General features: G+C 52.4%; 1 protein-coding gene across 1 annotated transcript; it reads right to left on the bottom strand.

Annotated features, from left to right (window-relative positions):
- Nucleotides 1-686: 686 nt before the first annotated feature.
- Nucleotides 687-11,899, bottom strand: LOC306764567 (Iroquois homeobox protein 5a-like; the record flags this gene model as incomplete). The annotated part of the gene is made up of 3 exons (XM_079251741.1): nt 687-1,216; nt 10,848-11,238; nt 11,666-11,899. 3 exons carry the CDS (start codon nt 11,897-11,899, stop codon nt 687-689), a joined length of 1,155 nt encoding a protein of 384 aa, XP_079107867.1.
- Nucleotides 11,900-13,921: the final 2,022 nt, after the last annotated feature.

The following is a 13,921-nucleotide window of genomic DNA, read 5'->3' on the forward strand; positions in this document are numbered from 1 at the left end:
GTGGTTCTGCCTCCGGATCCAACTGGTTCTGCCTCTGGGTCCAGCTGGTTCTACCTCTGGGTCCAGCTGGTTCTACCTCTGGGTCCAGGTGGTTCTGCCTCCGGATCCAACTGGTTCTGCCTCTGGGTCCAGCTGGTTCTACCTCTGGGTCCAGCTGGTTCTACCTCTGGGTCCAGGTGGTTCTGCCTCCGGATCCAACTGGTTCTGCCTCTGGGTCCAGCTGGTTCTGCCTTTGGGCCCAGCTGGTTCTTCCTCTGGGTCCAGGTGGTTCTGCCTCCGGATCCAACTGGTTCTGCCTCTGGGTCCAGCTGGTTCTACCTCTGGGTCCAGCTGGTTCTGCCTTTGGGCCCAGCTGGTTCTTCCTCTGGGTCCAGCTGGTTCTGCCTTTGGGTCCAGCTGGTTCTGCCTCTGGGTCCAGGTGGTTCTGCCTCCGGATCCAACTGGTTCTGCCTCTGGGTCCAGCTGGTTCTGCCTTTGGGCCCAGCTGGTTCTGCCTCTGGGTCCAGCTGGTTCTGCCTCTGGGTCCAGCTGGTTCTGCCTCTGGGTCCAGCTGGTTCTGCCTTTGGGCCCAGCTGGTTCTTCCTCTGGGTCCAGCTGGTTCTGCCTTTGGGTCCAGCTGGTTCTGCCTTTGGGTCCAGCTGGTTCTGCCTCTGGGTCCGGGTGGCTTTACTGTTAAAAAGCAGCCTCTACACGTTTGTCTTGTCTTTCTGGAGTTCATGCAGCTCCAGCTGGTTCTGGTTCTGGTTGTGCAGCCTGCAGTCTCGGGCCGAGGCTTCGGTCCTCTGCAGAACGTTTAGATGTGAGCCGGCGCCGTGGAGGGGCTCCAGGAGGCCGAAGCCAGAACATCCGGGGATAAAGGGGGGGGTGTAGTATAGCTGTCGGGTCAGGCTAGATCCTTGGGAGAACGGGTTCTGGCCCGCCAACCCGCTCTGCGAGGAGATACTGCCTCCTTTACTTTTATCTGACGACGTGGCAATCTCAGCTAGGGACCACAGTTTGGGTTTAGGGCTCAAATTCGGCCCCTGAATGGCACCAGAAGAGTCCAGTTGTTCTTTAAGGGGTGGGCTCAACGACGACTCAAAGACACTGAGCAAGTTCTGGGCCCGGTTCTGAAGAGGGACCTGCGATGCAGAGGTGTGGCCTGGCTGGTTGCCAGAGTCAGGATCCGTGAAACCTCGATCCACATTGCTGTCATCCTGTAACGTCAGACGGGTTGCTGTGGAAAGACCAGAACAGAGACCGGGTCAGACCAGAACAGAGACCAGAACAAAGACCAGAACAGAGACCGGGTCAGACCAGAACAGAGACCAGAACAAAGACCAGAACAGAGACCGGGTCAGACCAGAACAGAGACCAGAACAAAGACCAGAACAGAGACCGGGTCAGACCAGAACAGAGACCAGAAGAGAGACCGGGTCAGACCAGAACAGAGACCAGAACAAAGACCAGAACAGAGACCAGAAGAGAGACCGGGTCAGACCAGAACAGAGACCAGAACAGAGACCAGAAGAGAGACCGGGTCAGACCAGAACAGAGACCAGAACAAAGACCAGAACAGAGACCAGAAGAGAGACCGGGTCAGACCAGAACAGAGACCAGAACAGAGACCGGGTCAGACCAGAACAGAGACCAGAAGAGAGACCGGGTCAGACCAGAACAGAGACCAGAACAAAGACCAGAACAGAGACCGGGTCAGACCAGAACAGAGACCAGAACAAAGACCAGAACAGAGACCAGAAGAGAGAAAGGGTCAGACCAGAACAGAGACCAGAACAGAGACCGGGTCAGACCAGAACAGAGACCAGAACAAAGACCAGAAAAGAGACCGGGTCAGACCAGAACAGAGACCAGAACAAAGATCAGAACAGAGACCGGGTCAGACCAGAACAAAGACCAGAACAGAGACCAGAAGAGAGACCGGGTCAGACCAGAACAGAGACCAGAACAAAGACCAGAACAGAGACCAGAAGAGAGACCGGGTCAGACCAGAACAGAGACCAGAACAGAGACCGGGTCAGACCAGAACAGAGACCAGAAGAGAGACCGGGTCAGACCAGAACAGAGACCAGAACAAAGACCAGAACAGAGACCGGGTCAGACCAGAACAGAGACCAGAACAAAGACCAGAACAGAGACCAGAAGAGAGAAAGGGTCAGACCAGAACAGAGACCAGAACAGAGACCGGGTCAGACCAGAACAGAGACCAGAACAAAGACCAGAAAAGAGACCGGGTCAGACCAGAACAGAGACCAGAACAAAGATCAGAACAGAGACCGGGTCAGACCAGAACAAAGACCAGAACAAAGACCGGGTCAGACCAGAACAAAGACCAGAACAGAGACCGGGTCAGACCAGAACAGAAACCAGAATAAAGACCAGAACAGAGACCGGGTCAGACCAGAACAGAGACCAGAACAAAGACCAGAACAGAGACCGGGTCAGACCAGAACAAAGACCAGAACAGAGACCGGGTCAGACCAGAACAGAGACCGGGTCAGACCAGAACAGAGACCAGAACAAAGATCAGAACAGAAACCGGGTCAGACCAGAACAAATACCAGAACAGAGACCGGGTCAGACCAGAACAGAAACCAGAATAAAGACCAGAACAGAGACCGGGTCAGACCAGAACAGAGACCAGAACAAAGACCAGAACAGAGACCGGGTCAGACCAGAACAGAGACCAGAACAAAGACCAGAACAGAGACCGGGTCAGACCAGAACAGAGACCAGAACAAAGATCAGAACAGAGACCGGGTCAGACCAGAACAGAGACCAGAACAAAGACCAGAACAGAGACCGGGTCAGACCAGAACAGAGACCAGAACAAAGATCAGAACAGAGACCGGGTCAGACCAGAACAGAGACCAGAACAAAGATCAGAACAGAGACCGGGTCAGACCAGAACAGAGACCAGAACAAAGACCAGAACAGAGACCGGGTCAGACCAGAACAGAAACCAGAATAAAGACCAGAAGAGAGACCGGGTCAGACCAGAACAGAGACCAGAACAAAGACCAGAACAGAGACCGGGTCAGACCAGAACAGAGACCAGAACAAAGACTAGAACAGAGACAGGGTCAGACCAGAACAGAAACCAGAACAGAGACCAGAAGAGAGACCGGGTCAGACCAGAAAAGAGACCAGAACAAAGACCAGAACAGAGACCGGGTCAGACCAGAACAGAGACCAGAACAAAGACCAGAACAGAGACCAGAACAGAGACCAGAACAGAGACCGGGTCAGACCAGAACAGAGACCAGAACAAAGACCAGAACAGAGACCGGGTCAGACCAGAACAGAGACCAGAACAAAGATCAGAACAGAGACCGGGTCAGACCAGAACAGAAACCAGAACAAAGACCAGAACAGAGACCGGGTCAGACCAGAACAGAAACCAGAACAAAGACCAGAACAGAGACCGGGTCAGACCAGAACAGAGACCAGAACAAAGACCAGAACAGAGACCGGGTCAGACCAGAACAGAGACCAGAACAAAGACCAGAACAGAGACCGGGTCAGACCAGAACAGAGACCAGAACAAAGACAAGAACAGAGACCGGGTCAGACCAGAACAGAAACCAGAACAAAGACCAGAACAGAGACCGGGTCAGACCAGAACAGAGACCAGAACAAAGACCAGAACAGAGACCGGGTCAGACCAGAACAGAAACCAGAACAAAGACCAGAACAGAGACCGGGTCAGACCAGAACAGAAACCAGAACAAAGACCAGAACAGAGACCGGGTCAGACCAGAACAGAAACCAGAACAAAGACCAGAACAGAGACCGGGTCAGACCAGAACAGAGACCAGAACAAAGACCAGAACAGAGACCGGGTCAGACCAGAACAGAGACCAGAACAAAGACCAGAACAGAGACCGGGTCAGACCAGAACAGAGACCAGAACAAAGACCAGAACAGAGACAGGGTCTGACCAGAACAGAGACCAGAACAAAGACCAGAACAGAGACCGGGTCAGACCAGAACAGAAACCAGAACAAAGACCAGAACAGAGACCGGGTCAGACCAGAACAGAGACCAGAACAAAGACCAGAACAGAGACCGGGTCAGACCAGAACAGAAACCAGAACAAAGACCAGAACAGAGACCGGGTCAGACCAGAACAGAAACCAGAACAAAGACCAGAACAGAGACCGGGTCAGACCAGAACAGAAACCAGAACAAAGACCAGAACAGAGACAGGGTCAGACCAGAACAGAAACCAGAACAAAGACCAGAACAGAGACCGGGTCAGACCAGAACAGAAACCAGAACAAAGACCAGAACAGAGACCGGGTCAGACCAGAACAGAGACCAGAACAAAGACCAGAACAGAGACAGGGTCTGACCAGAACAGAGACCAGAACAAAGACCAGAACAGAGACCGGGTCAGACCAGAACAGAAACCAGAACAAAGACCAGAACAGAGACCGGGTCAGACCAGAACAAAGACCAGAACAGAGACCGGGTCAGACCAGAACAGAGACCAGAACAAAGATCAGAACAGAGACCGGGTCAGACCAGAACAGAAACCAGAACAAAGACCAGAACAGAGACCGGGTCAGACCAGAACAGAAACCAGAACAAAGACCAGAACAGAGACCGGGTCAGACCAGAACAAAGACCAGAACAGAGACCGGGTCAGACCAGAACAGAAACCAGAACAAAGACCAGAACAGAGACCGGGTCAGACCAGAACAGAAACCAGAACAAAGACCAGAACAGAGACCGGGTCAGACCAGAACAGAGACCAGAACAAAGACCAGAACAGAGACCGGGTCAGACCAGAACAGAAACCAGAACAAAGACCAGAACAGAGACCGGGTCAGACCAGAACAGAAACCAGAACAAAGACCAGAACAGAGACCGGGTCAGACCAGAACAGAAACCAGAACAAAGATCAGAACAGAGACCGGGTCAGACCAGAACAGAAACCAGAACAAAGATCAGAACAGAGACAGGGTCAGACCAGAACAGAAACCAGAACAAAGATCAGAACAGAGACCGGGTCAGACCAGAACAGAGACCAGAACAAAGATCAGAACAGAGACCGGGTCAGACCAGAACAGAGACCAGAACAAAGATCAGAACAGAGACAGGGTCAGAGAAGAACAGAAACCAGAACAAAGATCAGAACAGAGACAGGGTCAGACCAGAACAGAAACCAGAACAAAGATCAGAACAGAGACCGGGTCAGACCAGAACAGAGACCAGAACAAAGATCAGAACAGAGACCGGGTCAGACCAGAACAGAGACCAGAACAAAGATCAGAACAGAGACAGGGTCAGACCAGAACAGAGACCAGAACAAAGATCAGAACAGAGACCGGGTCAGACCAGAACAGAGACCAGAACAAAGATCAGAACAGAGACCGGGTCAGACCAGAACAGAGACCAGAACAAAGATCAGAACAGAGACAGGGTCAGACCAGAACAGAGACCAGAACAAAGATCAGAACAGAGACCGGGTCAGACCAGAACAGAAACCAGAACAAAGATCAGAACAGAGACCGGGTCAGACCAGAACAGAGACCAGAACAAAGATCAGAACAGAGACAGGGTCAGACCAGAACAGAGACCAGAACAAAGATCAGAACAGAGACCGGGTCAGACCAGAACAGAAACCAGAACAAAGACCAGAACAGAGACAGGGTCAGACCAGAACAGAAACCAGAACAAAGATCAGAACAGAGACCGGGTCAGACCAGAACAGAAACCAGAACAAAGATCAGAACAGAGACCGGGTCAGACCAGAACAGAGACCAGAACAAAGACCAGAACAGAGACAGGGTCAGACCAGAACAGAAACCAGAACAAAGACTAGAACAGAGACAGGGTCAGACCAGAACAGAGACCAGAACAAAGACCAGAACAGAGACCAGAACAGAGACCAGAAGAGAGACCAGAACAGAGACAGGGTCAGACCAGAACAGAAACCAGAACAAAGACCAGAACAGAGACCGGGTCAGACCAGAACAGAAACCAGAACAAAGATCAGAACAGAGACCGGGTCAGACCAGAACAGAAACCAGAACAAAGATCAGAACAGAGACCGGGTCAGACCAGAACAGAAACCAGAACAAAGATCAGAACAGAGACCGGGTCAGACCAGAACAGAGACCAGAACAAAGATCAGAACAGAGACCGGGTCAGACCAGAACAGAGACCAGAACAAAGATCAGAACAGAGACCGGGTCAGACCAGAACAGAGACCAGAACAAAGATCAGAACAGAGACAGGGTCAGACCAGAACAGAGACCAGAACAAAGACCAGAACAGAGACCGGGTCAGACCAGAACAGAGACCAGAACAAAGATCAGAACAGAGACCGGGTCAGACCAGAACAGAAACCAGAACAAAGATCAGAACAGAGACCGGGTCAGACCAGAACAGAAACCAGGACAAAGATCAGAACAGAGACCGGGTCAGACCAGAACAGAGACCAGAACAAAGATCAGAACAGAGACCGGGTCAGACCAGAACAGAAACCAGAACAAAGATCAGAACAGAGACCGGGTCAGACCAGAACAGAGACCAGAACAAAGATCAGAACAGAGACAGGGTCAGACCAGAACAGAAACCAGAACAAAGATCAGAACAGAGACCGGGTCAGACCAGAACAGAGACCAGAACAAAGACCAGAACAGAGACCGGGTCAGACCAGAACAGAGACCGGGTCAGACCAGAACAGAAACCAGAACAAAGACCAGAACAGAGACCGGGTCAGACCAGAACAGAGACCAGAACAAAGACCAGAACAGAGACCGGGTCAGACCAGAACAGAAACCAGAACAAAGATCAGAACAGAGACCGGGTCAGACCAGAACAGAAACCAGAACAAAGATCAGAACAGAGACCGGGTCAGACCAGAACAGAGACCAGAACAAAGACCAGAACAGAGACAGGGTCAGACCAGAACAGAGACCAGAACAAAGACCAGAACAGAGACCGGGTCAGACCAGAACAGAAACCAGAACAAAGACCAGAACAGAGACCGGGTCAGACCAGAACAGAAACCAGAACAAAGACCAGAACAGAGACCGGGTCAGACCAGAACAGAGACCAGAACAAAGACCAGAACAGAGACCGGGTCAGACCAGAACAGAAACCAGAACAAAGATCAGAACAGAGACCGGGTCAGACCAGAACAGAAACCAGAACAAAGATCAGAACAGAGACCGGGTCAGACCAGAACAGAGACCAGAACAAAGACCAGAACAGAGACCGGGTCAGACCAGAACAGAAACCAGAACAAAGACCAGAACAGAGACCGGGTCAGACCAGAACAGAGACCAGAACAAAGACCAGAACAGAGACCGGGTCAGACCAGAACAGAAACCAGAACAAAGACCAGAACAGAGACCGGGTCAGACCAGAACAGAGACCAGAACAAAGACCAGAACAGAGACCAGGTGCATCATTTATAAAGCTGTCACATGGACAAAATCCTGCTTACGATAATAAACCAGGAGTCCATTTCTGAGATTTGTAAAGCAGGACTTAGCAGTAAAACGTCCCGACCTCCACGCCAACTCTGACCTTGGCATATCCACAAAACCTGGAGAAACGGGACGTGGTAATGGACGTGGTCTACCTGTCCCTGACGGACAAGGTCTACCTGTCCTTGATGGACATGGTTTACCTGACCCTGCTGGAGGACATGGTCTACCTGTTCCTGCTGGAGGACATGGTTTACATGTCCCTGTTAGTGGACATGGTCTACCTGTCCCTGCTGAGAGACATGGTCTACCTGTCCCTGTTAGTGGACACAGTCTGTCTGTCCCTGCTGGTGGACAGGGTCTACCTGTCCTTGTTGATGGACATAGTCTCGCTGTCCCTGCAGGTGGACACAGTCTGCCTGTCCTTGTTGGTGTACATGGTCTACCTTTCCCTGCTGATGGACATGGTGTAAATGTCCCTGTTATTGGACATGGTCAACCTGTCCCTGCCAGTGGACATGGTCTACCTTTCCCTTCTGATGGACATGGTTTAAATGTCCCTGTTAGTGGACATGGTCTACCTGTCCCTGTTGGTGGACAAAATCTACCTGTCCCTGCTAGTGGGCATGGTTTAAATGTCCCTGTCTGGTGGTGGACGTGGTCTACATGTTCGAGTTAATGTTCATGGTCTACTTGTCCCTGGTGGTGGACATGGTCTATCTGTCCCTGCTAATGGACATGGTCTACCTGTCCTTGTTGGTGGACATGGTCTACCTGACCCTGTTGGTGTACACGGACTAGCTGTCCCTGCCGGTGCACATGGTCTACCTGTCCTTGTTGGCTTACATGGTCTACCTGTCCTTGATTATGGACATGGTCTTCCTGTCTTTGTTTGTGGACATGGTCTACCTGACCCTGTTGATGGACATCGTCTAGCTGTCCCTGCTGGTGGACACAGTCAGCCTGTCCTTGTTGGTGTACATGGTCTATTTGTCCTTGTTGATGGACATAGTCTACCTGTCCCTGCTGGTGGACACAGTCAGCCTGTCCCTGCTGGTGGACACGGTCTACCTGTCCCAGCTGATGGACATGGTCTACCTGTCCCCAATGGAGGACGTGGTCAACCTGTCCCTGCCAGTGGACATGGTCTACTTGTCCCTGCCAGTGGACATGGTCTACCTGTCGCTGTTGGTGGACATGGTCTACCTGTCCCTGATGGTGGACGTGGTCTACATGTTCCAGTTAGAGGACATGGTCTACTTGTCCCTGGTGGTGGACATGGTCTACCTGTCCCTGATGGACATGGTCTACCTGTCCTTGTTAATGGACATGGTCTACCTGTCCTTGTTAATGGACATGGTCTACCTGTCCTTGATGATGGACACAGTCTGTTTTACCCTGCTGGTGGACACGGTCTACCTGTCCCAGCTGGTGGACACGGTCCACCTGTCCTTGCTGGAGGACATGGTCTACCTGTCCCAGCTGATGGACATGGTCTACCTGTCCCCAATGGAGGACGTGGTCTACTTGTCCCTGCCAGTGGACATGGTCTACCTGTCGCTGTTAGTGGACATGGTCTAACTGTCCCTGCTGGTGGACATGGTCTATCTGTCCCTGCTGGTTGACACGGTCTATCTGTCCCTGCTGGTGGACATGGTCTATCTGTCCCTGCTGGTGGACATGGTCTATCTGTCCCTGCTGGTGGACATGGTCTATCTGTCCCTGCTGGTGGACATGGAACATGGAGACTCTGGACTCCAGTCCGGCACCTTCCAAAGGGAAGGGACTGACAGGTCGGGTCCGCTCCTTTTCCCAACCCAGAGCAGAGGAACAGAACGATGTTCTCCACAGCCAGACGTGGTGTAGCGGCCATCGGGCAGATGGAGGCAGGTGGAGGTGCCTCCATGCCCAGGAGGACACGTGTTGTACAGCTGCAGATGTGTGCAGATAGTGGAGACGCTACATAACATGCTACTAAATGGTAACGTGTCCCGTTCAGCTGCGACCAGCGCGGTTGTCCCCGACCTCCAACCATCATGTTGGAACCAAACTGCTGCCAAACGTCTAGAAGTGATGCAACACATCAGAGGTGGACAATTCTCATTTATTCACAGGTTTAGTCTCATTTCTGTCTTTATGTCTCCGTCTCCTGCACCTCCTCCTCTGCCAGGACACGCCTGCTGGGGGGACAAGGTGGAACCACTGCCCCCCCTCTCCAACCACATCACAGGAACACCAGTATGTTCCCAGCCTAAAGGCAGCGTTGCTACGCGGTTTTATAAACGAGGCTTCTGGACTGATACAGAACAGAGACTTGTTCAGAAAAAATAGGTTAAATCACATGAGTTATGATCAATAAGTTTATCAACTTATTAATAGTTTTATATTTCCTTCTGTCCTCAGATCAGAACCAGATCTCCTGGTTTTATAACAGGAACAAACCGATCAGTTCTGGGTAAAAAAAAAACAGATTCCTGAACACATTTAACTTTGTAGGAAACAATTTAAAGAATCATTTTTGTTCCAGGAATGAAAGATCCTGGCTCTTGTCTGATTCTGACACCGATAGGACCCAGATCCAAGTCCGGGTTCTGGTCCTGGACCAAACTTCATCAATGAGAAGCGTTGAGAATCAAAATGATGAGAACAAACAGACCAGAAGAACCTCTGACCATGTCTGCCGTCTGCCGAGACGAAAACTGCAAGTTCTGGTTCTGGTGGATCAGGAACGTGTGGAAGGAGAAAATAATGATCCTCTATGACTGGAGGTGCTTTAGTGAGGACAGCAGGTAGATGGCAGCAGGAAGACGTGTGGAAACATGGTAACTCTGTGTGTGTGTGTGTGTGTGTGTGTTTCAGACGTGAGAGAATGATGTGCAGATGAGAAAAGGTTTGGTCGCTGCTGATCTATGTGTGTTATTTCTACAAACTTCTGGTTGCTCTTTATGCTGCTTTATCTGTTCATACCTTCATTTTCCATCATTTTAGCCTCAGGATCCGGAAACGTCCCGTCTCCATGGAAACGGGATGTTTGTGAACAGGATGATTGAAGAAAGTTACATCTGTTGTTTTACGGACGACTGAAACTAATAAACCTGAACCTGATCTGAACCGGACGGGAACTGCAGTCTGGAACCGGACCGGAACTGCGGTCTGGAACTGGACCGGAACTGCGGTCCGGTATGGGTCCGAAACTGCAGTCTGGAACCGGACTGGACCTGCACGCCGGAACCGGTCCAGAACTGCAGTCTGGAACTGGACCGCAACTGCAGTCTGGTACCGGTCCAGAACTGCTGGACTGAAATCTTCGATCAGAACCGAGCTGATCCAGAATGACTGGATGCATTCCTTTAAACCGGAACCGGGTCGACCCCCCCCCCCACACACACACACACACACACTCACCGCTCTCCGTCTCACCGGTGTTCGTCCTCATCAGCTCCTCATCCTCCTCGTTGCGCTCCAGGTCGATGTCCTCCTCCTCCTCGTCCTCGCTCCGGTTCCGGGGGGTCCAGGTCATCTTGTTCTCCTTCTTCAGGCGCCGGCGCGCGTTGGCGAACCAGGTGGAGACCTGCGTGAGCGTCATCTTGGTGATGATGGCCAGCATGATCTTCTCCCCCTTGGTGGGGTACGGGTTCTTCCGGTGCTCGCTCAGCCAGGCCTTCAGCGTGGCCGTGGCGTCCCGCGTGGCGTTCTTCCTGTAGCCGGGCTCTCCGTACGGGTAGGGGCCCAGGGGCCCGAACGGGTGGTAGTCCAGAGACCCGGATAAGCCTGAAGACGGGTCGTATCCTGGACTCTGAAAGGGGAAGTGACCTGGTTAGCATCAGAGTGTCTGCAGCAGGTCTGAGGGGGGTCAGGGGAGGTCACAACAGGCACAACAGACAAACAAACAAGTAAACAAACAAACAGATAAATGGAGGTTTTGCTGCTGACGAAGCAAGAGGAGCTTCAGCTTCTGCTGCAGTCAGAAAACACCGTTCCGTTTCTTAAAAAGGTGAAAACAAACAAATGAAAAGTTTTTACATCTTTACGTTTTAATTAGATAAAAAAATCTCCAAATGAAAAAAAAAACAAAAAAATTCCCAAAAAGTTTTGAAATCAAATGAAATTTGCATTTAAATTTCCTAAATCTGAGCCTTCATCATCATCATCCTCATCAGTCAACCAGTCAGACCACAAACCGGACCTCCAGAACCAGAAACGTCCTCCGGTCCGAGACTCACCACAAAGGAGGCGATGCTGGCGGCGGCGCGCGGCTCCCCGCCGAACGGGAGGTGCGCGCTGAACCCGGGAGACGCCGCGGACCCGGAGTACGGAGCGAAGGCGGAACCCGAAGAGGACCGGCTGAGCTCCTCGGTCCGCGGTCCGAGGACGACCCCGGACCCGGACCCGAAGGCCGGGCACTGCAGAGCCAGAGACACGCGCGGCGGGAAGAGGAAGCCCTGAGGGTAAGCCATGGCGAGCTGCGCGCGCGGAGCCGGACTTTACGCGCGAGGCGAGGCGTTCAGCGCGCGGGACGACTGAGGCATCGCAGGTGCGTTCAGGTGCGGGACGTGCGCGCGCTCCTGCTGCAGGCTCTCCACTCCGGCTGCTGCGGGACCCGCGGACACACTGAGGAGCAGAGCTCCTCCTCCTCTCAGCGTGGTCCTCCTTCAGCTGCTCCTCCCGCCGCAACACGCGCACACGCACAGCCCAGCAGACCAGAAGCCCATCAGCGGGCGCGCGCTGCGCGTGCAGGTAGAAGAGAAAGGAGGTTTTTATTCAAAGTGAATTTATTGAAGTGGAAAAGAAAGAAAAGTTGAACCATGTCTCCTGGTTCCACATCAGGACAGAAACCAGCATTCCAGGCCTGAACCGGCTCCTCAAGGCGGCGCTTCCAGGTTTTTCCAGGACCTGATCCTTTTATTCCCTGGATCGTGTCTGATGAGGAAGATCCCGGTCCCGGAGGTCCAGCTGGACCCTCGGATGGGACGTGAACCTACCGGAGGCGCGCGCAGGAAATACGACGTTTCTACAGAATAATTCTTAAACTTTTTATTAATACTTCAAAGCAGAATAAACATGAATGAATGAGGAGGAGCAGGAGGAGCAGGAGGAGGAGGAGGAAGAAGAGGAGGAGGAAGAGGAAGAGGAGGAGGAGGAAGAGGAGGAGAAGGAGGAAGAGGAGGAAAAGGAAGAGGAGGAGGAGGAGGAAGAGGAGGAGAAGGAGGAAGAGGAGGAGGAGGAGGAAAAGGAGGAGGAAGAGGAGGAGAAGGAGGAAGAGGAGGAGGAGGAGGAAGAGGAGGAGAAGGAGGAATAGGAAGAGGAGGAGGAGGAGGAGGAGGGGGAGGAAGAGGAGGAGAAGGAGGAAGAAGAGGAAGAGGAGGAGGAGGAAGAGGAAGAGGAGGAGGAGGAAGAGGATGAAGAGGATGAGGAGGAAGAGGAAGAGGAGGAGGAGGAGGAGGAGGATGTGGAAGAGGAGGAGGAGGAGGAGGAGGAAGAAGAAGAGGAGGAGAAGGAGGAAGAAGAGGAGGAGAAGGAGGAGGAGGAAGAGGAAGAGGAGAATGAGGAAGAGGATGAAGAGGATGAGGAGGAAGAGGATGAGGAGGAAGAGGAAGAGGAGGAGGAGGAGGAGGAGGAAGAGGATGAGGAGGAGGAGGAGGAAGAAGAAGAGGAGCAGAAGGAGGAGGAAGAGGAGAAGGAGGAGGAGGAAGAGGAAGAGGAGAATGAGGAAGAGGATGAAGAGGATGAGGAGGAAGAGGAAGAGGAGGAAGAGGAAGAGGAGGAGGAAGAAGAAGAGGAGGAGAAGGAGGAAGAAGAGGAGGAGAAGGAGGAGGAAGAGGAGAAGGAGGAGGAGGAAGAGGAAGAGGAGGAGGAGGAAGATGAGGAAGAGGATGAGGAGGAGGAGGAGGAAGAAGAGGAGAAGGAGGAGGAAGAGGAGGAGGATGTGGAAGAGGAGGAAGAGGAAGAGGAGGAGGAGGAATAAGATGAGGAAGAGGAGGAAGAGGATGAAGAGGAGGAGGAGGATGTGGAAGAGGAGGAAGAGGATGAGGAGGAAGAGGAAGAGGAGAATGAGGAAGAGGATGAAGAGGAGGAGGAAGAGGAGGAGGATGTGGAAGAGGAGGAAGAGGAGGAGGATGAGGAGGAGGAGGAAGAGGAAGAGGAGAATGAGGAAGAGGATGAAGAGGAGGAGGAAGAGGAGGAGGATGTGGAAGAGGAGGAAGAGGAGGAGGATGAGGAGGAGGAGGAAGAGGAAGAGGAGAATGAGTAAGAGGATGAAGAGGAGGAGGAGGAAGAGGAAGAGGAGGAAGAGGAGGAGGATGTGGAAGAAGAGGAAGAGGAGGAGGATGAGGAGGAGGAAGAAGATGAGGAAGAGGAGGAAGAGGAGGAGGAGGAGGAAGAAGAGGAAGAGGAGGAGGATGAGGAGGAGGAAGAAGATGAGGAAGAGGAGGAAGAGGAGGAGGAGGAGGAAGAAGATGAGGAAGAGGAGGAAGAGGAGG

This window comes from Telmatherina bonti (genome assembly GCF_933228915.1).
Source record: "Telmatherina bonti genome assembly, chromosome: 2".
Lineage (NCBI taxonomy): Eukaryota > Metazoa > Chordata > Actinopteri > Atheriniformes > Telmatherinidae > Telmatherina > Telmatherina bonti.